Consider the following 24252-nt stretch of genomic DNA (forward strand, 5'->3'; position numbering starts at 1 on the left):
TCATCTCTGTGTTTTTTATTTTTTGCGCTATGAACAAAAAAAGAGTGACAATTTTGAAAAAAAAAAACACAATATTTATCACTTTTTGCTATAATAAATATTTAGGTCAATATGTATTCTTCTACATATTTTTGGTAAAAAAATCCCAATAAGCGTATATTGATTGGTTTGCGCAAAAGTTATAGCGTCTACAAAATAGGGGATAGATTTGTCATTTTTATTATTATTATTTTTTTTTTTTACTACTAATGGCGGAGATCTGTGATTTTTATCGTGACTGTAACATTGCGGTGGACAGTTCAGACACTTATGACACTATTTTTGGACCACTGACATCTATAAAGCGATCGGTGCTATAAAACATGCACTGATTACTGTATAAATGTGACTGTCAGGGAAGGGGTTAACACTAGGGGGTGCTGCAGGGGTTAAATGTGTGTTAATGTGATTCTAACTGTGGGGGGAGGGGACTGATGAGGGGAGGAGACCGATCAGTGTTCCTCTGTACAAGGAACATAAGATCAGTTCTCCTCTCTCCTGACAGGACATGGTTCTGTGTGTTTAAACGTCATTTTACTATACGGCGGTAGGGAACTGGCTAGACATCAGAGTGTGGCAGCCATATTCCATGGACACACTGATGAAAGCAAGGATTTATTTTAAAGAAAAAGTGAAGTCCCTTGAATTCATTTTTTACTGAGATATCTAAATGTCTTTTGGAATAAAAATATTTCCTATATATTGAATTTGAAGTATCATGTGCAATGTAAGGCTTGTTCTATACTCCAGTTTAAAACCCTAATTTACTGTGTGTACTACTAAGCATAAAAGCAAAAAAATACTTTTTGTGTGATGTGTCTTATTACTATTTCTTGTCTTTGTATTTATTGAAGAGCCATCTGTTTTGTCTAAAGGCAGTCAATGGAACTGGAGTTCAGAAACTCTGGTTGGAATTTGAAAATTGAATTTCATTTGAGTGCTATGAGGCTACACAAAAATGTATTAGGTCAGATATGTTGGGTTTGATTTAGACAATGTTCAACTAGCAAAGAAAATGTTAATTTAGTGAGTTAAAGGGTAGAGGGGTTTGTGGCAAATATCCAATCATGTAAAAAAAAAAAAAATAGGCGACTAAAGGAAATACAGCATCACCTTTCTGATGCTAAATGAACATTATTTTTGCAAAGGTAGTGATGAACCGTACCACCCTGGATTCAGTTCAAGTAGGATTTGGCAATTATCAAAGAAGTTCAGATTTTGAACCCGAACCCCACTGGAATCAATGAAGGTAAATCTGTCAATTCAATAACCATTTTGGGCTAATAGGGTTGTAAACAAATAGCATGGGGGGTGCTGCCCTGGGGATCATGTACCTGAGCAATCTTTTTTTTTTTTTTTATTTGGACAGGGGCATTGATTGGTGTTTACAAAAGAAAATGGTTTTAAATTGCCAGCAAATTACATTTTCTTTCTTGTGTCTATTAAAAAAAATACACAAACCCCTCCAAAGGGCCCCAAAATAGTTGGGGGACCTTTGAAAGGGCCCGTGTGCTCTGTTTTTACTTTTTTAATAATCTCATATAAATCTCATTGGCTGGCTATTTAAACCGTATCATGTTTTTTTTTTTTTTTTACTTGTAACATGTATTTTGCAGCAGCACATTCTACAGCATACAGTAGATGAAACCCCCCCCCCCAAATGCATAGCAGACACTCTGGTGTGGATTTTAACAGGGGCTACATGTAAAAAAAAACAAAAAGCATGAGGCCCCCTAAAATCCATACCAGATCCGTAATTCAAGAAAGGGGAAAGACCATAGTATGCACATCCCCCAGTCAGTAGATTTCTTTCCACTTCATCTGTCAAAATGACCATTATGATAAATACTGCCTACAGTGGAATTAATTTTCTAAAAGAGTATGGAATATTTCCTTAGCTAAATAATTGTGCACATGCTTTAGTGAATATGTTCATTTGTGTTCAATACACTAATCACATGCAGGTGAATGTAAAAAAAAAACAAAAAAAAACAAAACAATACAGCATTTCACCTTGCATTAGATTGGATGATGTAAATGAACATGGCATTATTCACTAAGCCAAGTAAACTTTTTACACCATAAGTAAATTAACCCTAATGTCTTAAAAGAGAGTTTCTAGTACCAGTAAGATTGGTATTGTACAATAGAACTGAATGGTAAGCATTTCTGAGAAGGAAACACCTGTCTCAATGTGAAAGGGTCACAAAGTATCTGCTAGTGAGTTGACAACATGATAATCTGTAATTCTCCTAATAAAATCTGTTTTCTCCAGTCCTGCCCCATACAATATCAATATGAAATTGAATTCAAACCCTTTAAAAAGATCACAGTGTGACTTTGGGATTTGTAATGTTATTAGGGAAGCTGGCTCAAGAAGCAGCAAAGTATGACAGAGAGAATTTCCCAGTGGGCACTACACATTATTTCAGCACTTTTATTTATTTACTTTTTTATTTATACAGAGATGACAAGTTACGCAGCGCTTAACAAAAGACAAAGAACCATTCAAATCAGACCCTGCCCCAAAGGAGCTAACAATCTAAGATCTCTACCACAATCATGCATATATGTAAGTAAATACTGAGGCTAATTTGGGCAGAAGGCAATTAACCTGCTGGTATGGTTTTGTTTTGTAGGAAAAAATGCAGAAGAAAAACTTGAACAAACGGTACAAATATTACATAGACAGATCCCTGCAGGAAAATAAACCTAGAGCTCCAGTGCTGCAATTCAAAAGTGCTACCAGATCACTAGGCTCATTATTAGCTCTTCAGGTTTCTTTAGAGATTTTTGTTAATATTATTATTATTATACAGGGTTTATATAGCACCGACAGTTTGTGCAGCGCTTTAAAACAGTAGGGCAGACAGTACAATTACAATACAATTCAATACAGGAAGATTTAGAGGGCCCTTCTCGTTAGAGCTTACAATCTAGGAGGGAGGGTCAAGTGATATGAAAGGGTAATAACTGAGGGGGATGAGCTAATGAAAAAAATAAAAGAACAGTTGTCAGGTGGAGGCAGAGTAGGCTTCTCCGAAGAGAAAAGTTTTCAGGGATCATCTAAAAGTAGATAGATTTGGAGATAGTCTGACAGATTGGGGTAGGGTATTCCAGAGGATGGGAGAGGCTCGGGAGAAGTCCTGGAGGCAAATAAGGGAGGAGGTAATGAGGGAGCTAGAGAGCAGGAGGTCTTGGGAGGAACGAAGAGGACTATTAGGTTGGTATTTTGAGACTAGGCTAGTGATGTAGCTGAGGGCAGAGTTGTGGATTGCTTTGTAACTTATTGTTAGTATTTTGAATTTAATTTGTTGGGTGAGTGGCAGCCAATGGAGGGATTGGCAGAGAGGGGTAGCAGACGCTGAGTGGTTTGTAAGGTGGATGAGTCTGACAATAGTATTCATGATGGACTGAAGGGGGGATAGTCTATTTAAAGGTAAGCCAATAAGGAGCGAGTTGCAGTAGTCGAGGCAAGAGATAACCAGGGAGGGAATCAAGAGCTTTGTGGTTCCATTGGTTAGGAAGGGACGTAGTTTGGAGATGTTTCGGAGGTTAAGGCGGCAAGCTTTGGAAAGGGATTGGATGTGGGGCCAAAAGGAGAGTTCAGAATCCAGGATAAAACCTAGCACCCTGGCATGTGGGGATGGATGGATGGCTGTGCCATTGCTCTTGACAGAGAATTAAGGGGAAGAGGCACGCGGGGGAGGAAATATTATGAGCTCAGTTTTGGACAAGTTAAGTTTGAGGAAGTGGTGTGGCATCCATAGAAAGACCATCTAGAGATGGTTAGCTTCATCAATGGCACTTGCAGCCTACAGATAATTGAGAGCATTTTCCAAATTTGGTAATTCACAGTCAGATAAGGGAATAATTGTATATTTGTAGACCCCTCTGTGACTCTAGCTTATGCTCCCTTGTTAAGGATACTTCATGTAGGCTGATTGCATTTTTATGACTAATCACTATTGGTAATGAGACAGGCCAACATTTACACAGCTCCCCCTCTAGTGACACAAATGTAAACTTTTTGGTAGTCAAGTTTTCTGCTCATGCATGGCCGGCCACTGCCTAATAGTTGTGGAAAACTTCAGAAAATAAATATGATTCACAACGCAAGTAGTGTGATGGGATTCCTTTATACATACATAGTTTTAAATGTTGAATTCCCTTTTAATTTATGTAAAACATTTAACAACAGTCTATTTAAACTGCCATGTTAAATCAAAGCTTTCTGGAAGCATGCCACTATACACTAGGCTATAAAAGAATCACTCCATGAAATAAACAAACGTGTCTTTCATGCACTCTCCATGGGTTAAACTCATCTAGAATAGATAAAAAAGGAGGCTCAGTTTAATCAGAAATCACAGCACACAGCAAGCACTTGAAAAAACAGCATTGAAAATATCAAAAAATTTGACTAAAGCTGACATTAGCAATTTTGGGTTTTCTTCTATAGGTCTTTTGTTATCAATTATGTTTCTGTCATATGACATGATTATTCATGTCAATAGATGCAAGTAACCACATCTGACTGGTGCAATCTGATTAAATTACAATGAACGGCACTTGTGTCAAACAATTCACTGCAGTGAATCGAAACACCCTACATGTTGCAGGTTTTATTGAATACAAGTAATCATTTTTATATCTTGGCATACATAATACACTACTTCCTCCTACACATGCTTCAAACTAGCTTTACTTTCTATTTTGTCTTGTTTCATGGATACGCTTTGCTTAACTAGGCTTGCTCTGTTAGATCATTAAATAAGAAAATAACTTCTCACTAGAATTTGGTGTGTGTGTGTGTGTGTGTCTGTGTGTGTGTACGCTGTATTTGGAGAAGAGATGCCTACAGACATGCAATGCCAGTCAAAAATAGCTGGGTCAGGAAATACTCTCACATCTTCGTATATGCAATTCCAAACCATCGCTGGTTAAACCAGCCAATTGAAGAGATGAGAGGTCATCCAAGGCTCTCCGAGACCATTGCATATAAACATTACTTGTATTGAAGAGTTAATAAAATTGTAAAGTTTATAGATAGGCCTTAAGAAGACCTATCTTTGAATAGAGATGCCCATAGATATGAGATGGTGGTCAAAAGGGGCATAATGGGAGACCATCTCATGCCTGAGGGGGCCATCGGGGGATTGGTAGACTGGACAAGTTGAAAGCCTGTTTCAGTCTTATTGCTTCTATTCCTAAGTTAACTGTTCCTGGTGTTGTATAACTGTGCTCCTCCTGTCTCCCCTCCTTTCTTCCAATAAATATAAATGCTTATCTGAGGATTTTTATTTATAACATTATGGCAGCACTGGGTGACAGAACATTCAGAGAGCAATTGGATTTAACTACCTTCAGGTGTTCTGAAGAATAATTGTAAGGGAAATTTTTGGGACCCAGACAAAGGCATGTTGGGTCTGGTTGGGTATTTTTTAAGACACCAAGAGCAAATTAATAAAATTATAGCAGATAATCTTAAAGCAGCATTATTTTTGTCTAATGATGGAAGCGGAGGAAATAGTATGGGTTTTTACTGAATAAGAATGAGTGTTTATACTGAAATAAAAAAATGCATTGACGTTTCCCAATGTCTGACCACCTTCCAACAACCCTACACTGCGTATGGGCAGCTTTACAATACCAGCATCTAAAATCATGCCTTATGTGACATAAGATGAAAATAATGCAATCTAGAAGTTAGAAAACAAAAAAGATTAAAGCAGTTTCAGAAAAATATGAAGGATAGCTTGGTGAAGATGGAAACCTGTTGCGTTCCATCTAGCTGTAGCATACAAATCAAACAATAATATAACTTTTTTGATATCTAACATTAAAGGGTTGTCTACCTAAGAGTGAAATCATAGTTATAGGTGGAGTCTGGTGGGCTACTAAACTTCTGGAACATCTTATTGCATTTCCCATAATATGAAATAAATTAATAATCCATAAGGGAGAGTAAGAGTCTATCACTAGGCCAAAAAGGTGTGCCAAAGCAGAATTTAAAGTGCAGTTTCGGGGTACTTATACCATTTTAAGTCAGAAATAACTGAACTTGGTGTGAGTATGGTATATTCACATAAACCTGTGTAAATATATATTGTTAAATAATTTAAATAATAAATCTAAATATATATATATATATAGATAGATATATATATCTATATATATCTATCTATATAGATATATATCTATCTCTATATATATATATATATCTATATATATAGATATATATATATATATATATAGAGATAGATATCTATATCTATATATAGATATCTATATATCTATACACACACACACATACACATATACACACACTATATTGTCAAAAGTATTGTGACGCCTGCCTTTACATGCACATGAACTTTAATTACATCCCAGTCTTAGTCCGTAGGGTTCAATATCGAATTGACCCACCCTTTGCAGCTATACTAGCATCAACTCTTCTGGGAAGGCTGTCCTCAAGGTTTAAGAGTGTATCTATAAGAATGTTTGACCATTCTTTCAGAAGCGCATTTGTCAGGCACTGATGTTGGATGAGAAGGCCTGGCTCACAGTCTCTGCTCTAATTTTTTCCCAAAGGTGTTCTATCGGGTTGAGGTCAGGAATCTGTGCAGGCCAGTCAAGTTCCTCCACCCCAAACTTGCTCATCCATGTCTTTATTGACCTAGTTTGTGCAAAGGTGTGCAGTCATGTTGGAACAGGAAGGGGCCATCCCCAAACTGTTCCCACAAAGTTGGGCGTATGAAATTGTCCAAAATGTCTTGGTATGTTGACACCTTAAGATTTCCCTTCACTGGAACTAATTGGCCAAGCCAAACTCCTTAAAAACAACCTCACACCATAATCCCCCTCCACCAAATGATTTGGAGGGGTGGCCCAATACTTTTGGCAATATGGTATGGATGAGTGAGTTTGGGGTGGAGGGACTTGACTGGCCTGTACAGAGTCCTGACCTCAACCCAATAGAACATATATATATATAATTATACTGTTCCAAGGGTAGCCACTGCATGCTATGTGTGAAGTAAATGTCCAGGTGCTCACCCACAAATAAATTCATAGAAATCCAGGACAGGTATAGAGGCACTCAAGATTTGTGATAGGTTATAATATCTTTGTAGGCTGGATTTTCAACAACTGTGAAAAATTTGTGCAAGATAGGCATATCAACTACACATTAAATACCTGAAATAGCTTTACTAGTCTATAAAAATAAACTCAAAAGAATTGAATATTTTTCAGCAAAGACATTCTGGATTTCCTGCAAGTATAATTGGGAAAAGGTCTGTCTGTGAATAATCTTGGCGGAACTTGCAGAGCAATGACCTTGGGGTTCAAATGTTAGCTCTGTCAGTACTGTTTTAGAAGCAACTGCATTAGATCAACGTGCTTGAGTGTTTATTAAAGTCATGATGAAAGCTAATCCATGAAATAGAGATTTAATACCATGCCAAGAACTCAAATTGCTGCTGGAGTCATTGAAATTGACCACATTGAACTGCTAAGTCTGTAGATCCCATTTTTTAAAATGGAATTAAACATGGACTCATAGGATTAGTGTGAAGTGCCATATATTGGCCTGAGTTCTGGCAATAAGCACTTTAATGCTCTCCAAAAAGGTTAAACATTATACACCAAGCAGCTTCCTTTTGTAAACTACAAAAATGCCATCTGATTTAAATTAATATATCTACGGCAATACAGAAGCTGCTTTCATGTCGTAGCAGTTCTCAACCAGCTGTTTGGGAGTCACATGTGGCTTTTAGCTACTTTTAGGTTCCCTTCACACTTTCCAACTCTGCTGCAAAATGTTACTACACAAGAGTTACCATGTGGTATTTTATGCACTATTGTGCACTGCATTAAGGCAACTCAATCTTTTTGAACGCAGTGCCAACACATCATAAAGGATTAAACACTGCTCCTGCACCATTTATGTTATGCAGTACACCACAAAACATGCCATGCATTTGGTTGTTGGCTCCTATAGATGTGAGTCTGGATGCCATTCTAAAGGAATGGCACCACAATTCATAGGTCATGCATTAACATGTGGTAAATACCACAATACTACAATTATCATATTCAGTACTGCAAGACCTAGCTGTAAAGCCAGCCTTAATATTGTTCTCTGCATGTTCTCTGTAGCTACACTGAGTCTATCTTTTATTTGATTGTTGCTCTGGAATTGGCAGAATTTGGGGATTTCTGCCTTTTTACTTCTCCTTGATGATCACAGTTTAATCCAAAAACACAGAAATAACCAGTTTTAAATTGAAGGTCTTTTTTACAAAAGGCAATTTACATTTTGGCAAGGGTGTATTGCAGCATAGGGTTTCCATAGTCACAACAGCAAAGTAACTAAAACACAAAGGAGGATGGTTGGATATTTTTTTTTTTGTCCTACTGTTCTTGTATTCTTATATATGATGAGTGTTCCTTTTAAGGACCATTAAGTCAACCTTTTTTCACCCTTTAAGCTCAGCTGAACTTTAATTTGAATTCAGCTAGATTCATTCCAGATGCATCAAAACAAACGGTGTACAAAGTCTTAAAGTTTCTTTCTTTTTTTTAAGCAGCCAAAGGCTGAGTAGATAAATCTGTCCACTGCCAGCATACTGCACAGAAGGACCCTTTTTCTCAGTGTGGAAGCAGTGATCTCTCTGCAGAAGTCCAACACGCCAACTGCAGAATCAGATCATTAGTTCTGCAATTATGAAAGATTGTGCTCACTGCTGATTGGGGAGCGCTAACGCTGACTCTGCAGAGAGATCACTACTTCCACCAAGAGAACAAGAGTCCCTCTCTGGAACATGCCAACAAGAGGCAGACTTTTCTACTCAGGCTGTGGTTGCTTTTTTAAAGCTTAACTCAAGAGAAAGAGCTAAATACACAGATGAAATACATATATGGTGGCTGGTTTACTTGCCAATGAATTTGTATTTCTGTCCACCAGTCCTGATATTTACACAGCTCTGCCATATAGCACAGCCCTGTCTGGCAGGGCAGGAGACCTGATTTTTCTCTGCTGCTATTAGGTAACACTCATAGGTCTTGTCCCTCCCACAGCCTTAGATTAGAAAGAAAATGCAGTATCAGTGGACTGCTCTCCTCCTCTATTGGCAAACCCTGTAATAAAAGATAAATACTGCAGAACACTAGATTGGCTCCTTTAGCTGTTTCTCCTTCGCCCAATCTGGGCTCTGCTGTACATGGATTGCAAGAGACTGATACTATGTCAATATCAGGTACTGGGTTTCAGCTTTAAGAGAACAAACTGTTGAAATCTGCATACCTTTTGTTTTGATGCACCTGAAATATAGTTATCTGATATAAACTGAAAAGTCAGTTGGGCTTAAATGGTCAATAACAAAAAACCCTACACTACAGTTAGCGTATAAGTAAACCATTGACAAATACTACAAGATCTGTAATAGAGTACAAACATTTAGGCAATTGTTAATATCACTTCTTTTTCAACAGATAACTATGTTTTGTATTTTACTGGCCCTTTAAATATATCAATAAGTTGCAGAAATGAAATTCATACTAATAAACTATCTCATGATAAATAATTAACATTTCTGATGCAGGACACACTGCACTCCTAACACTCACTTGTATATAATATGTATATAATTGTTCAGTAAGATAAAGTTTAAACTTTCATTTTTTTTTCATTAAAAATACAACATTTGGATTGTATATGTATTGCATATAGATTTTTTATAAGATTGTTCATTTAAAGTTTGTTTGGTTTCACATAAATGCATATCATGACCAGACTTACAAACCTCAACACAAAAGTCAACTTGTTACTGTTCATTGCTAGACCCCGTATCATTTCACCATCTGAAAAAATGTGCCTGCATTGAAAACTGTATGATTTTAAGCCCATTGTCTTTAAAAAGAGCCCTTTATTTGATCTCTACCATTTTTTTTCTTACCAGATTTGCCTATCACTAAGGACTAATTAAAGTAACTGTTAAACCTTGTGAAGTCACCTATAATGTTCCTAATAAGCGCATCATTACAAATCCATGATATGGGGTTCCAGAGTGATTCTGGCTTTGTGCCAATAAGTTTAATTATTTTTAATAGTTAGTGCCAGACATGAGCAAGTCTGTAAATATATGATCCATTGTTAATCCATAAACCGGCAGATTTGAGGCAAATAGGATAAATCCGGATTTGTATGCACTGGGACAAATTCAATCCTTTCTCGATCCATGCCCTGCAGAATCAGGGCAATGTGGGGAAAATCCGAATTTGTACAGAATCTTTCATCTTTATTTTTTTATCGGTCTCTACGGCCCAAGCTGTCCAGTTTCTGGTGTGGCAGAATTATTGAATGCATTATTGGCTTTAGTTTTCAGATGGAGTAACTTCCGACAGACTGCATAATCAATGCATGTTGTAGAGTAGAAAAAACGAGGTGTCTTGGTGCATTAGCTCCACCCACTCACATGTTGTAGGACATCTGGGCATTCATTAAAGCGGACCTATCATGAAAAATTGAAAAATCTACCATTAATACTTCAGCATAAGTAAAAGCTGAAATGCAATGTATAAATACTGTTATAAATAGTTTTTATGAGAACTAAAGCTGTAAAATTGTTCCCCTCCTAACATCAAGTGTAATAGCAAGAGCTGCTACACTAAAAGAGACCAACATCTAAAGGACAACTGTACCTTTAGTGCCGTTATTCCTTAAATGACTACCTCCTTGCCAACAACTACCAAAGTCTAACACTTACTTTTATACGCTCCTTCAATTTTTTTGTGCTGTGCATCCTGCTGGGAGCCACATAGCTGCAGCAGCAGAAGTCTCCTGTGAATCTCTATTTATTCCTATGGAGAGGTATATGCATCACATTTCCCAGTAGGATTGGATGGAGGAAGAAGATGCCAGCAGAGACTACCGCAGCAGTTGTGAGGTTCCCAGGGGCCAGCACAGCAAAAATATTGAAATAAGAAGGAAAGGTAAGTATAAAGCATTGGTGTTGATTGGGAAGGGGTGTTCGGTTAAAGGATAGATACATTTATTCTATAAGCTTGCACTTTCCGAGTTTTTTTTATATGGCCTTGCCTGTAACCCTTTAAAGGCATTATAAACCTTCCTACCTGCACCTTCCCCACCTGCTAAATATGTGCATTGATCATGTAAATTCATGGTGTCATTTGTTGCTCTACATGCACAGCCTATAGTACAGTAAATCTTCACATTACCGTGTTAGAAGTTTCTGTTTTGTGTTCAAACATGAGGCATGCCACATGACACCATACAGATTAATGCATGACCTCTGCCTGTAGTGTGAGAATTGACACTTCCTGTGACGAAACTACATATCCCACAATCCCTCCGTCTCCCATTCTATGAGAGCTAAACAGTAATTAGATCAAAATCAGACACAAATGGGCAGAGCAATAAAGAGAGAGCTCAGTATGCAATGCAACACAAAGAAAATGGAAAAGCATGCATTGGACGCAGTGTAACTAATACATAGACATAGGGGAATCAATCAGCCATGATACTACAAACTGCAGCCACAACATGTGAGCCCATCATTACAAGGTAAAAAAAAACTTGTAAAGCAATGAAGCTTTTAAAAATGTACAATGTTTTTAAGGTTTCCTAGCAGAAGATTTGCATATTGGTGGGGTGGGCATTAAAGCATAAAGAAGGATTTATGCTAGAGCACAACTGTCCTTTACTGCATTTGCATGGGTTCCCCTGTGTTTAGGTGCGTGTTTACTTTACACACTTACTGTCACCAGGCTGTTATTGACAGTCATGGTCACTCTGAAGAGGCTGAGAGCCAGCTGCATATCACTCTTGTCTGGTGATCACTATCAATTGAGTATAATCACCTGACAAGACAGTGTTGCTTGGTCATGAAACAAATAACAGATTTAGTGATACACACGTTCAAATTGCAAAGATCCACTCATTCACACACATTCAAACTGTCTGAACTGTATATAGGACAAGAAAAGCAGTTGATTGATGACCGCATAAACTAACAAAAGTAAATTTTCTATGACCAAATGATCAGTCTGCTGTATTGCACATAGATCAGCCCTGCCTGTTACTTTTTGACCACAAACATTATCCACATCAGATATATTTGTGAAAATGTTACCGCATGTCACTACTAAAACTCTGCTATAAAAGCTGTACAGTAAGAATGATCACTAAGGCATCTTTAGAGGATGATTGTGCTGTTGTCTAAAGCTTGAACTGATGTAATATAAACAGCAGAGGTGTAACTAGAACCTTCAGGGCCCCAGTGCAAAAAACCATGAAAGGTTCTCCTGGCTCCCAACCGGGGCCCTTCCCACCTGGGATGGGGCCCTTTACTCCCATCGTGGGACAATTTATTACAGTCCCGGCAGCAGGCCACCTTCCTACCATCTTGGGGTCTCCCCACAGTGGCGGAACACCAGAGCTCAGTCACAAGTGTGACCTTTGTGACCCTGGTAGTTCCGCCACTGGTGTCAGTAGTTTTTATTATTGTTTTATTTCTTATACATTTTTTACCACTTTATTTATTTATTTTTTGACAATTTGATCTTTTATTATTCTTTACATATTTTTTATGACCCCCATGGGGGGGCTTTGGTGAAATATCAGGGGTCTAATCAGACCCCTGATGTCTCACTTTTGAGACAGAGAAAGGGACTCTGCAGCCTCAGTTGCACAGAATGAATGAACAGAAATAGCTCTGTACACAGCTTCCCATTTATTCAAAAACTGAGGCATAGTAAACAAAGTTTACTATGCCCCAGCTATGAATGAGTCAGATCACTGACTATTCATTAAGACAAGAAAGGGGCCAGTAAATGACAAATGTATCAGCTCCTTCCCTGCTCTCCATCCTGACAGATCCCCAAAACAGCCAAGGCGTGGTGGGAGGAGGAAACCCGAAAGCTTTTCTGGAGGGGGATGGGGGGCCAGGGAAACAGTAGCCCAGGGCAGAAGCAGTATGTGGGAGCAGCATTTAGAGGAACCAATGCCCTCCATTTCTCTCCTGCAGCTGCTGAATGTTGGAGGGGGAGAGGAGGAGAAGTGTGCATTTAGTGGCTACATGGAGGGATCATTTCTACATGCCATTGCCCTCCTATCCAGCCATATAGGGGGTGCATGGGCCCCCTGGAGCATGGGGCTGGTTCACGATGGCAACCCCTGTGACCACTGTACAAACAGGTAACTCTTTTTAGCGGAGACCCTTCCTACCACTATGGTGCTGCACAGAATGTACATCCTCTGATGAACCTCAGCAGCGTTTTCTGAGATAAAGAGATGGGAGACCAAGGTTAGTGTCAAGCTAGCTCCTAATAGATAATGATCAGCCTGACACAGATTCCCCCTTCTCACTACTCTTTAGAGAAAGTTGCTCATCCCAACTCATAATATCAAGAGCACTAAACAATACAAATACATGAATTAAATTATATAGCCCCCTATCTCCGATAGGTAACCTTTCAATTTCTTTGACTGTTTGTTAAACAAATGTGGAAATACTGGGGTTCAAATTTGGAGAGGAAAAGCTGATACATTTGTTACAAAAATGTTCAGATTCTGCTTGGTCATGACAAATTGCATTCCCACTGGACTCAATTTCCTTATATTCAGTCAGTTCATCTTCATCATTTTCATATAGAAGTTCTACCAGATTCCTAAGTGCTTGCTGCTATCTAATTGTCTTTGCCAGGATAACAGTGATTCAGTAAGGAGTGGTCTATTTAACACAAATCCTGGGACTTTTACAGTCCAAAGCTTTTGGAAGAAGGCTTTTTGTTTTGGAGTGGTAGCACCAATTTACATTTACAATTTGGCAGTTTATTGTCTGCTTTTTAGGATGGTAACATTTTAAATATAGGCACACTCTCCCATTCATGTAAATGTGGTTATTTATATCCAAGTAAAACATGCAAAGAACTATACAAATGTAACTTAGGAATTTAATGAAAGTGTTCTGCTCTTAGCTATAATTTTCTAGGTTGAGACATTTTCAATTCAATAATGATGTATAATTTTGCACTGCACCAATACTAAATAAAAAAAAAAACATTTTGTGCTTAAGATTTAGCAAATATGCCAAGTGTATTTCTCGATGTTATTGCAATCAGAGCTCTCTCTCTCCCTCAGTTAGATCTCAAGTGTTAACAGTTTCAGACTTCGAGCCATTCAATCCTTGAGTTGCCCAGTCCATAAAATTCAACAATTGTTCATGTCAACAGGCATTTATATAATTCATATTTTCTAAAAGAGCTGGTTTGAGATCAGAAACTATTAACCCTTGAGTTCCCATTGAGGCAGAGGGAGAACAGAGTACAGTCAGAGTATCATCTACACAGGGTGAGATGTGATATTATCAGTTCCTTTGTTAAGGTAGCAGTGTTAAGGCATGTCCTACTCAAAGCACAAGTGTATATACTTGAGGCAAATAGAATAAAACATTTTTTATTTTTTTTGCCAGATGTGTGCACTGCATTTTACACTTAGGGTCACCTTGTAATATAACCACCTAATTAAACTATCAAATCAATCTGTATCCAATCAAGCAGGCACATGCACTAAATGGTTGTTGGTAGATCTAAAGAAAATTGTATGATCAGATTTTATGACAGTGTGTGGTGAGCTTAACCGCATAGGCTCAATTTACAAAGTTAAAATACCAGGATCCTTATTTTCAAAAAAGGGAAAATTATTATCATTTGAGTCCAATAAGACTTGAAAAGTCACAGAGCTAACTTTATCTGTTAAATGTTAAGGCTTTGTAAATCAAGCCTAATATCTAATACCAATGGGTGCAAATAGTGGGAATCCATCTTTAATCACTAGTGTTGAGAATATGATGTTGGCATATTTAGCTAATTTTAAGTATCAAGTTCACAGCAAATAATTTCCCAAAGGTCTCCAGACTCAAAGAATTTTAATTGCAACTGACATGGTCTTAGAGACACTATGTACTGTTACTGTGCTTGTAGAGGCTACTGGAGATCAATCTATAAGTGGAGGCTATCAAATGAAATGACCAGGAACACTGTGTGAAGGCTCCCAGTTAGAAGCCTTGATGATGTAACATCCAGATGTGCCTGAAATAATGGTATAACTGTTTCGGGACCTACAGTATATGCTCTCCTGGGTGTGTTTCTCCAGGCATATGACATCTATGCTGTTGAAGATACCTCATAGTTTCACCTTAACATACCTATACATCTAGGTTTTAGCCAAGAGCATAGAAATCACTTCACTTTCTACTTATATCTGATTTCCATGGAGTCCCAAATGCAAGCATTAATGCTAGTCATATATCTCAACCAAGGTCTGCATGTTTAGTAAGCCCCTAATTGCACGGCCAGTGGAAAAATATTAAATTATGGATGGAAGCAATGTAAATTGGACCATTATGTATCAATGAAATATTTAGAGAAGCTAGTCACCAGTGCAATTTCTAAAATAAGCAACTGCATTTCAGGCAAATAAAGCACAAAACACGCTGAATAGCCAAAATATCCGAAGCTGTCACGGGTGATGCAAAGGTTTACACAAAAATATGAAAAAAGGTGTTTATTGTACACGTAAGATGGGTAATTGAATGGCCCACCTGCATTTCATGTTTATAATGATAAAGTAACAATTTAAATATTTATGGGCTAAGGTAATTGTGGATTCCTAGAAAGCCAAAGCTGCAGTCTGCCCTCTTAGCTAAAATATTTATTTTGCATTTTACCTATGCACTTGACCTGTAGCTCTCACTAATAAACAATGGATGAATCTCAATATACAGGAGGAATCTGGCTATTCATGTTCCAAACAAAATGTTACAATCTAAGCAAAAGCTCTGACAGTCAGCTTGCTGGAATGTAAATGTGCTTTCCACTACAGAATACCATTTTCTTAGGCTGAAAGGCAATTATTGTTTTTTATTATCTTTCTTGATATTTTAAGCACATTTTAACTGCTATCAGAGTGCATTCATCTTTACCTGTCTTTAAACCAATGTCAAAAGAATTTGGAGAAGGTTTTGAAAAAAAGCCGTTTAAGCCATTTATCACTCTTTTATTGTGCTCTCCATTTACCAACTGCAAGAAGCTATCTGAGCATTTTTTGTGCGTGTGTGCATATAGTTTATGAAAGCAATTGTGGGTAATTAAGAAAATTGTACATATTTTGCTATAGCAGTCGTGACCTTCTGTGAATCAACCTTTTTGTCTTTAAAGAGCCAGTAAAGCCATAAATATTTACCCTACACATACATTATGCAATACAATATTCATATGCTTTGAATTAGTTTAAGATACAGTATATGAAGCTATACATATATTATTTAACATAAAGCTTAGCTCAGTAATGCACAACCTCATAAATGTAAAGAATAAAACATATTTAGGCATTGTTTGCTTTAAATGAAACATGTGATACCCCTCATCAGTGTTCTAGTGATGTGTATATCTAATGATGGCAAGTATATCTCTCATATCTATTGTAGTCACCACTGTATGGACACTTTTAGGTTTCTACACACTTGCATTTAAGAAATTGAGTGGTTCAATAGCTCAAGCTCATTCTGGAATTGAAGCACAGTATTATATTATTGTGTTTTGCTCTGATCACAATCAGCAGAACACAACACCCTTGACAAAGTTGGATGAGAGGAATACATGCTGGGCGCAGTAGTTGACACAAGGTGGTCATCCTAGTAAGCTTGCTTATGCTGATACGTGGTTTTTTATTTTTTTTTGAGCTGTGAGCATTTTTTAAATGTGAGTTCAATATATGTTTTAAATGATATTTTAAAAAACAGCACCACATTATTTGGATGTACAATATATCTTATCCCAGAGTTATATGCAATAAAGGAATGTGGCATTATTCATTTAGTTAATACCACTGTGAATATGGCAAGCACTGTATCCCTTCTTAATTATAAGAGGTCAATACAAAGGGTTGTGTTCCTGTATTGGGGGGCAGGAATTGGAGCACCATCTGAGTCAGGATTTAAATGAAGCACATACATTTTAGAATATGCTTTATGTTTTTTGACATTGCTGTGGACTCATTGCACTACAGTTAAGCCTAGTACACACGGGACAAAAGGTGGGTAGCATTGGCTGGTTCAATAGAAACTGTCCGACATTCGGCCCATGTGTAAAGCGTTCCGACAGAAGCTGGCCATTTGGGGCATGACCGAAAAAGGTCTGCCAATTGGCTCCCGATCAGCGCTCCCAGCCAATGGAGTGTTCTGGCGGTGGGCCATCTCCCTTTCAGAACATAATAGAACAACAGGGGAGATTGCTGTAATAATGTTGGATAGTTGGTACAGCAGCTCCTCCTGAGCTGTCAGATTTTTTTTAGTTCAGTCCTACTGGGTTTAAGGAAAAAAAACAAATGTGCACAAGGCTTTATATAGATATTCTGACATAGTATTTAGTGTGTATTATACATGTATATATTCTTAATAATTCATATGTATATGTTCTGTTTTTCAATTGCTGATTCTGTGTTACCTGAATTCTTTCACTTTAGTGCATGCAATGATTTTCTCAGTCTTCAAAGCCAGATCCTTTGCTTCAGTCTTATGCATCAAAGACAGGCAGCTTCACCAATAGATTTAATAAAGTAGGTGCTATATCTCAGCTATGCCCAATACCAGAAAAAAAGTTTTTTGTCAGCAGAGGAAGCTTGCACCAGCCCCATTGCCACTATGCAGGTTGTCATAGTGGTAGTTCTGCCAATTAGATTAAGGAAGCACATGCATATTGTGGATATTGTAAAATAACCACCCTTTCCTGCTCAAGTTATGCCCATTTCTAGTAATCTCGGCTTGGCAGATACGCCAGACTTTCTAATACAGTAAATACCTTCAGAGAACAATAATAAATGATTTTCTAAGCATCCGTCTTCTTGTTTTGTTTTAAACAAGCGACAATATTGGCAGCCAGCTTTACTCTGCTAAAACATATTATTCATATACTTTTGGGAACATAGCAAATTGCTCTTTTATAAAATTGTATTTTAAAATAAATGTAATTGTAAGGGTTTTGCTTTTCCCTTTTTGTGTGCATGTGTCTGGGTGTTTGCTCTATGATTTTCTCATATATTGCTGGCGCCAAGGGAATTCCTGGCTATGTTGATAATTAATTTAAAATCTCAGACAAGAATTTCTTATCTGAGAAAAACAATGCACCACATCACTGCACATAATAAATATTCAAAGAATTTTGAAGTGCCTGGATTATGTGCTACATTTAAACAATATGACCAAATGCATTGCAGAGCAAATTGAAAGTATCAATGTCATTTTCTAATAGCCATGTTACCGCCGGCTGAATATCGTCTAAATGGATATGTTGATGGATCTGGGAAATCTGCACATGAAAGCATTTGATAGTGCTGTCTACTTTTATATTCTGCGGATTTGTGGTCATACACTGTCTAAATTATTAAAGTATAGGGCATAAGCATGCAGCCTGTGCACTCTTGGCAGTTATTGAACTATATCATGGATGACGGTAAAGCAACAGTTCGCTAACTGGCAGCATGTGCTGGAATTTACATTTTATAATCAAATTAAATCTGTGAATGCTAATTGAACAATCCAAGAACTAAACAACAACAAAAGGAAATGTATTCAACTCCTCCTTACTAAAACATTTAAAGGTTCAGTCAACTCAGAACATATTTCTGATATGAATGTATGCTGGTAGACTGAATGATTCAGTGAATGCAAAGGATGTAGTCTCCTTTTTATTGATGAATTTTCTTTAATGTAGTAAACTGCTTATGGAAGGGAGTATGGCTCTCCCCTTGGCAGAGTGTTGGTATCTCCTCACTAGCATGTCCAAATGATACAATCTGGTGACTAATTTAACTCTCTGTTCATGAGTGAAATATTAGTTATAGATGAATTGAATAATTTTGTGAACTTGCCCACCTATTCAACATTACTCTTCATTTCTACATCCTGCAATATTCATAGTGCATCTCTGCATGTGTTTTCAATTAAACTGATTTATTGTACTAGAGTCTAATCTGCTAATAATACTCTCTCTTTACACTATATATACAAGCTGTATTGACACTTTGTAGGTCATCTTAATGTTTAAACTGCTTTTGATATCAACAGGATCAATAACTGCTTAGGTTTAGATAGCATTCATTCCATAATTTAATTTTCAGTCTAAATTATGGACATATAGTATATACTCTATGTCTACAATCACTAAATAATGTTTTAAAGCTATATGTTAAGATGAATAAGAAATTGTGGTGGATCAGTTTGGTTAACTCCAAACTTAAAGTGACGCAACACAATATCCTTATTCTACAGAAATAATCCATACACATCACCTACTTGATGGCCCTGCAAACTTTGTTTCATGTAATTCTTTCTTACTTTGTTGTTCTACCTCCTTGTAATGTCCTCTGCAAGCTCCTGAACCTTTCCTTTCCCTCCTCACAAACTGTTTGCTTGGAATGAGCAGTGCATATTAGTTGTGCACTACTCTATGCACACTAGACGTTCTACAGTCTACAGTCCATAGTCCCTAATCCTCTCAGAAGTGAGCAAGAGAGGGTGGATACATTCTATCATAATCAAAATTATAATTATGTGGCTCTAAAGACAAGATCTTAAACTAAAATTTAATGTACTGATCAAAATATGATTTTTGCCACTGTATCAATGCATAGAAGAGACAGAAGAGCCCAACACTGACTGACATTTGAAGGAAAGAGGGCACTTCAGGTCTAGCCAAGCAGCTTACCAGAAATCAGCGACCCTCAAGTTATAGAGTGGTCATAAAGGCACAAAAGTATGGTATCCCATTCTCCTGATTGCTCCAATAACAAAGATAAAATCACAGGGATCAATATTCCAGGACCTCATCTATCACCCAATGTCCATCAGAAATCAACAGACATATGGTAGACATACCCTCATCGAAATAAAAAAAAAGCCTCCATAGTGTAATATAATCCAGTAAAAACTCACATTTTTAAAGTATCAAACTCATATGTAAAATGCAGTATAAGCGCTTGTTTCAAACCAGTAAGATGGCCGTGACGTCCAGCTTTTGATGTCATACATCGTAGGTCCCGCCTTATGCATTTCACCAGAATTGATGTCATCAGAGGTGTGTTTAAAACCAGTAAGATGGCCACGGCATCCATCGTGCTGACATCATAGGTCTCACCTTACGTGTTTTGTCACAATTGATGTCATCAGAGGCGTGATGATCGATCCCTGTGATTTTATCCTTATTATTGCAGCAATCAGGAGATTGGGATTGTGGAGTGCCCTCTTTCCTTCACGTGTCATTCGTTGTTGGGCTCCTCTGTTGTTTTATGCATGGATATAGTGGCCGGAAAACTCATTAGATGTTAATCAGTACGTGGATTTTTTAGTTTAAGATCTTGTCTTTAGCGCTGCATAAATATAATTTCAATTATTATTTTATTTCAAGTTTAAATGGACTTCTTTGCTGGCTGCTAGTACTAATATTATATGTCATTAAATATTATCTTTGGATTTTATACCTTAGCGCAGACAGGTTTCATTTTTTATTTACATTCTATCATACAGTGGGCCATGTAGCAGTAATGTAGCCACCCTCTAACAGGAAGCTGCATCACAAAGAATTTGTAGATTTGGGGTAGGCTGATAGTAATAGAAGGCATACTTGAATATACACTCTATTGCTAAAAGTATTGGGACGCCGACCTTTAAATGCACATGAACTTTAATGGCTTCCCGGTTTTAGTTCATAGGGTTCAATATTGAGTTTGTCCACCCTTTGCAGCTATAACAGCTTCAACTCATCTGGGAAGGCTGTCCACAAGGTCTAGGAGTGTGTATATGGGAATGTTTAACAGGCACTGATGTGGATGAGAAGGCCCAGCTTGCTGTCTCCCTCTAATTGTAAAGCGCTGCGTAAACTGTCGGCGCTATATAAATCCTGTATAATAATAATAATTCATCCCAACGGTGCTCTATTGGGTTGAGGTCAGGACTCTGTGAACGCCAGTCAAGTTTCTCCACCCCAAACTCACTCATCCATCTCATTATGGACCTTCTTTGTTCACTGGTGTGCATTCTTGTTGGAACAAGAAGGGGTCTTCCCCAAACTGCAAAGCTGAGAGCATAAAGTTGTCCAAAATGTCTTGGTATGCTGACGCCTTAAGGGTTTCTTTCAATGGAACTAAGACTAGGATACCATTAAATTTCATGCGTTCAGATGAACTGGTCAATTCACACTTCATCCAGAGTATTCCTCACAATTAACTGGTAAAGTGATCCCAATTAGTGTAATTGAATACCACATAGTAGCATTGGCAAGGGGTCAAAAGTGAAGGGTGGGAACTAGGATTTCTTGTGGGACAGAAGCAAGAATGAAATATATATGCTAAAATAGAAAAAGTGAGAACAAAACAGTCCACTCTGCTTAAAGAGGAAGTATACCCCCTGACAATTTTCCTATTTTTTTCAAGTTTTATATACTATATAGTTATGCAACTTTAAATACATCAATATTGGCAAAAAACAAGGCAGGAAAATATCTTATTTCTCATATTTTGTATATCTTCACTTCCAGGTATCAGCCATGCCATTTCTACTGCTGTTTCTTGAATCTAGTATTGGCGTCATTTCTGCCCTTACTGTGTTTCTCTCTACTAATCTCGCGCATGCGCCGTATCGCCTGAACCAAGCCTCTATCTCGATTGCGGTTACTACAGCAACCGAGCTAAACCATAGCTGAAGCTAAATAACTTGCAAGGTGGTATCGCGAGACTTCCCTCTGTGCCGTTCAGAGAGAAAGTTAATGAATGATATTGACCGGCATGCAGAAGGGGACAGAAATGGCACACACAGTCCGTCGTTAAAGAATAAACCTACTGCACAATCGTGCCTGACGTCACCCATGCTTGCAGGGCGATTGCTATGGAAACCACAACAGTGAGTACACTTTCACAGGCAGCGATCAGCTGCCTGTGCTATCTAGATTTCAAAAAGCCCAAGTTGTATTGGAGGGTTAACTACTGATAGATTAGATTGCTAATTGCTTACTCACCACTAACCACTTCTGTTGTGTAATGCAGGCTGATGTCAACATAATTTTAAATTTTAACCGCTTCCCAACTGATGCACACTGATGTATGTCGGCAGAATGGCACGGCTGGGCAAATGGGCATACCTGTACGTCCCTTTGAATTTACCGCCATGCCATCGCGTGCGCGCCGGCTGGGAGCTCCGCGAGTAGGATCGCGGGTCCTGTGGACTCAATCGCCGCTGGGAGACCTGTGATCATCTCACGGAGCTGAAGAACGGGGAGATGCTAATGTAAACAAGCATCTCCCAGTTCTGCCTAGTGACAGTGTAACTGATCATAGCTCCCTGTGATCGGGAGCTATGATCAGTGATGTGTCACAGCTAGCCCATCCCCCCTACAGTTAGAAACACTCCCTAGGACACACTTAACCCCTACAGCGCCACCTAGTGTTAACCCCTTCACTGACAGTCATATTTACACAGCAATCAATGCAATTTTAATCGCACTGATCGCTGTATAAATGTGAATAGTCCCAAAATCGAGCCAAAATTGTCCGACGTGTCCGCCATAATGTTGCAGTCACAATAAAGATCGCTGATTGCCGCCATTACTAGTAAAAAAAAATATTAGTAAAAATTCCATAAAACTATCTCCCATTTTGTAGATGCTATAACTTTTGCGCAAACCAATCAATAAACGCTTATTGCGATTTTTTTTACCAAAAATATGTAGAAGAATATGCATCGGCCTAAACTGAGGGAAAAAAAATGTTTTTTTATATATTTTTGGGTGGTATTTATTATAGCAAAAAGCAAAAAATAATGAGTTTTTTTCAAAATTTGTCGCTATTTTTTTTGTTTATAGCGCAAAAGATAAAAACCACAGAGGTGATCAAATACCATCAAAAGAAAGCTATATTTGTGGGAAAAAAAAGACGTCAATTTTGTTTGGGAGCCACGTCACACGACCGCGCAATTGTCAGTTAAAGCGACGCAGTGCTGAATTGCAAAAAGTGCTCTGGTCTTTGGCCAGCAAAATGGTCCAGGGCTTAAGTGGTTAAGAGGAACTGGGTTTAATTATATTGTTGTACAGTAAAACACTGGTCTACTGGTCAGATGTAGGAAGCAAGCTATCCATAAACAAGTACAAAGTCTGAAACTGGGATATCCCCAAGACTAAGCTCCAGGGGGATGAGTGAAACGCATCAGGGGCGTGGCCTGGCGGATAGCCCAGGCTGAGGTTGTCTCTCTCTTAACACCATAGGACTCCGTGGATGTGCGGCACCAGGGATCTTTCCTCTCTTCTTTCCTGTAACTAGTTTTGGCCACCTTAACACTATATGCCATGTTTTAACTCACTAAGAATAAGTCACACTAGCAACATATCCAGAAACCAATTTTATGTGGTCATTAGAAACGGCAAATATTTTCAAACACAGGAAATTCTGTACATGACTATTGTTTATTCCTTATGTTATTGTAAAACGTTTATTTTTCTTTGTTATAGACATCCTGTTTCATTAATATTACTTTTCTTGTTTGGATAAAAGTATATATATTTATTACTATTCAGTGTACTTTCAAAAATTATGTCAGGATTTCACTTTCGCTGTAAAAGAAATATTAAAAATGGAGACAAAAGTATTTCATTCAGGGAACAGTTTATTCAACAAAAAAAGAAAATTACAAGGGAAAAAGACTGCTCCCTTAATTGCTGGTTTGTGCAAGGTGTAATAACAGTCATTTTTGACTATATTGTAGATAAAATTAGAAATGGATAATTATCAACACAACATGTTTTCTGGAGTACAGTAAAGAATAGTTGAAATTGCTTGTCAAAGGTATTCTATTTTAAGGACATAGCAGAATACTGGTTAGATAAGTCAGTCAAGGATGGTGTATCTTGACAACCCAGTGAAGAAAATACATTTTCACATAGCTAAATAAATTTATTATAGTGGCCACAGACCAGACTAGCTGGTTGCTACCAGTGAATCAAGTGATACAGATAATATACTGTATGCTATTTTAAGGTTGTGAGGCATACATTTAAATTTAGAACTCATTAGAAAAAAAAGATTAAATTGTGCAGTAACACTATAGGGAGGTAAAAAGTAAAGTGTTAACACTTCTTTTAAGA

At 37.7% G+C, this 24252-nt stretch overlaps 1 protein-coding gene across 3 annotated transcripts in view; it reads right to left on the reverse strand.

Moving 5' to 3' along the window:
- Positions 1-24252, reverse strand: part of PCDH9 (protocadherin 9) — a 127840-nt gene that overhangs the window by 39924 nt on the left and 63664 nt on the right. Inside the window, exon 3 of one of the 3 annotated variants that reach the window (XM_073614247.1) lies at positions 6291-10556. The exons of the other annotated variants lie outside the window; for them this stretch is intronic. Coding sequence (XP_073470348.1) covers positions 10503-10556 — 54 coding nt within the window. The 3' untranslated portion in view covers positions 6291-10502. Of the gene's footprint in view, positions 1-6290; positions 10557-24252 lie in introns of those variants that run through there. 3 annotated transcript variants of the gene reach the window in all.

The sequence above is a fragment of the Aquarana catesbeiana genome, linkage group LG02, assembly GCF_042186555.1.
Source record: "Aquarana catesbeiana isolate 2022-GZ linkage group LG02, ASM4218655v1, whole genome shotgun sequence".
Taxonomy (NCBI): Eukaryota; Metazoa; Chordata; class Amphibia; order Anura; family Ranidae; genus Aquarana; species Aquarana catesbeiana.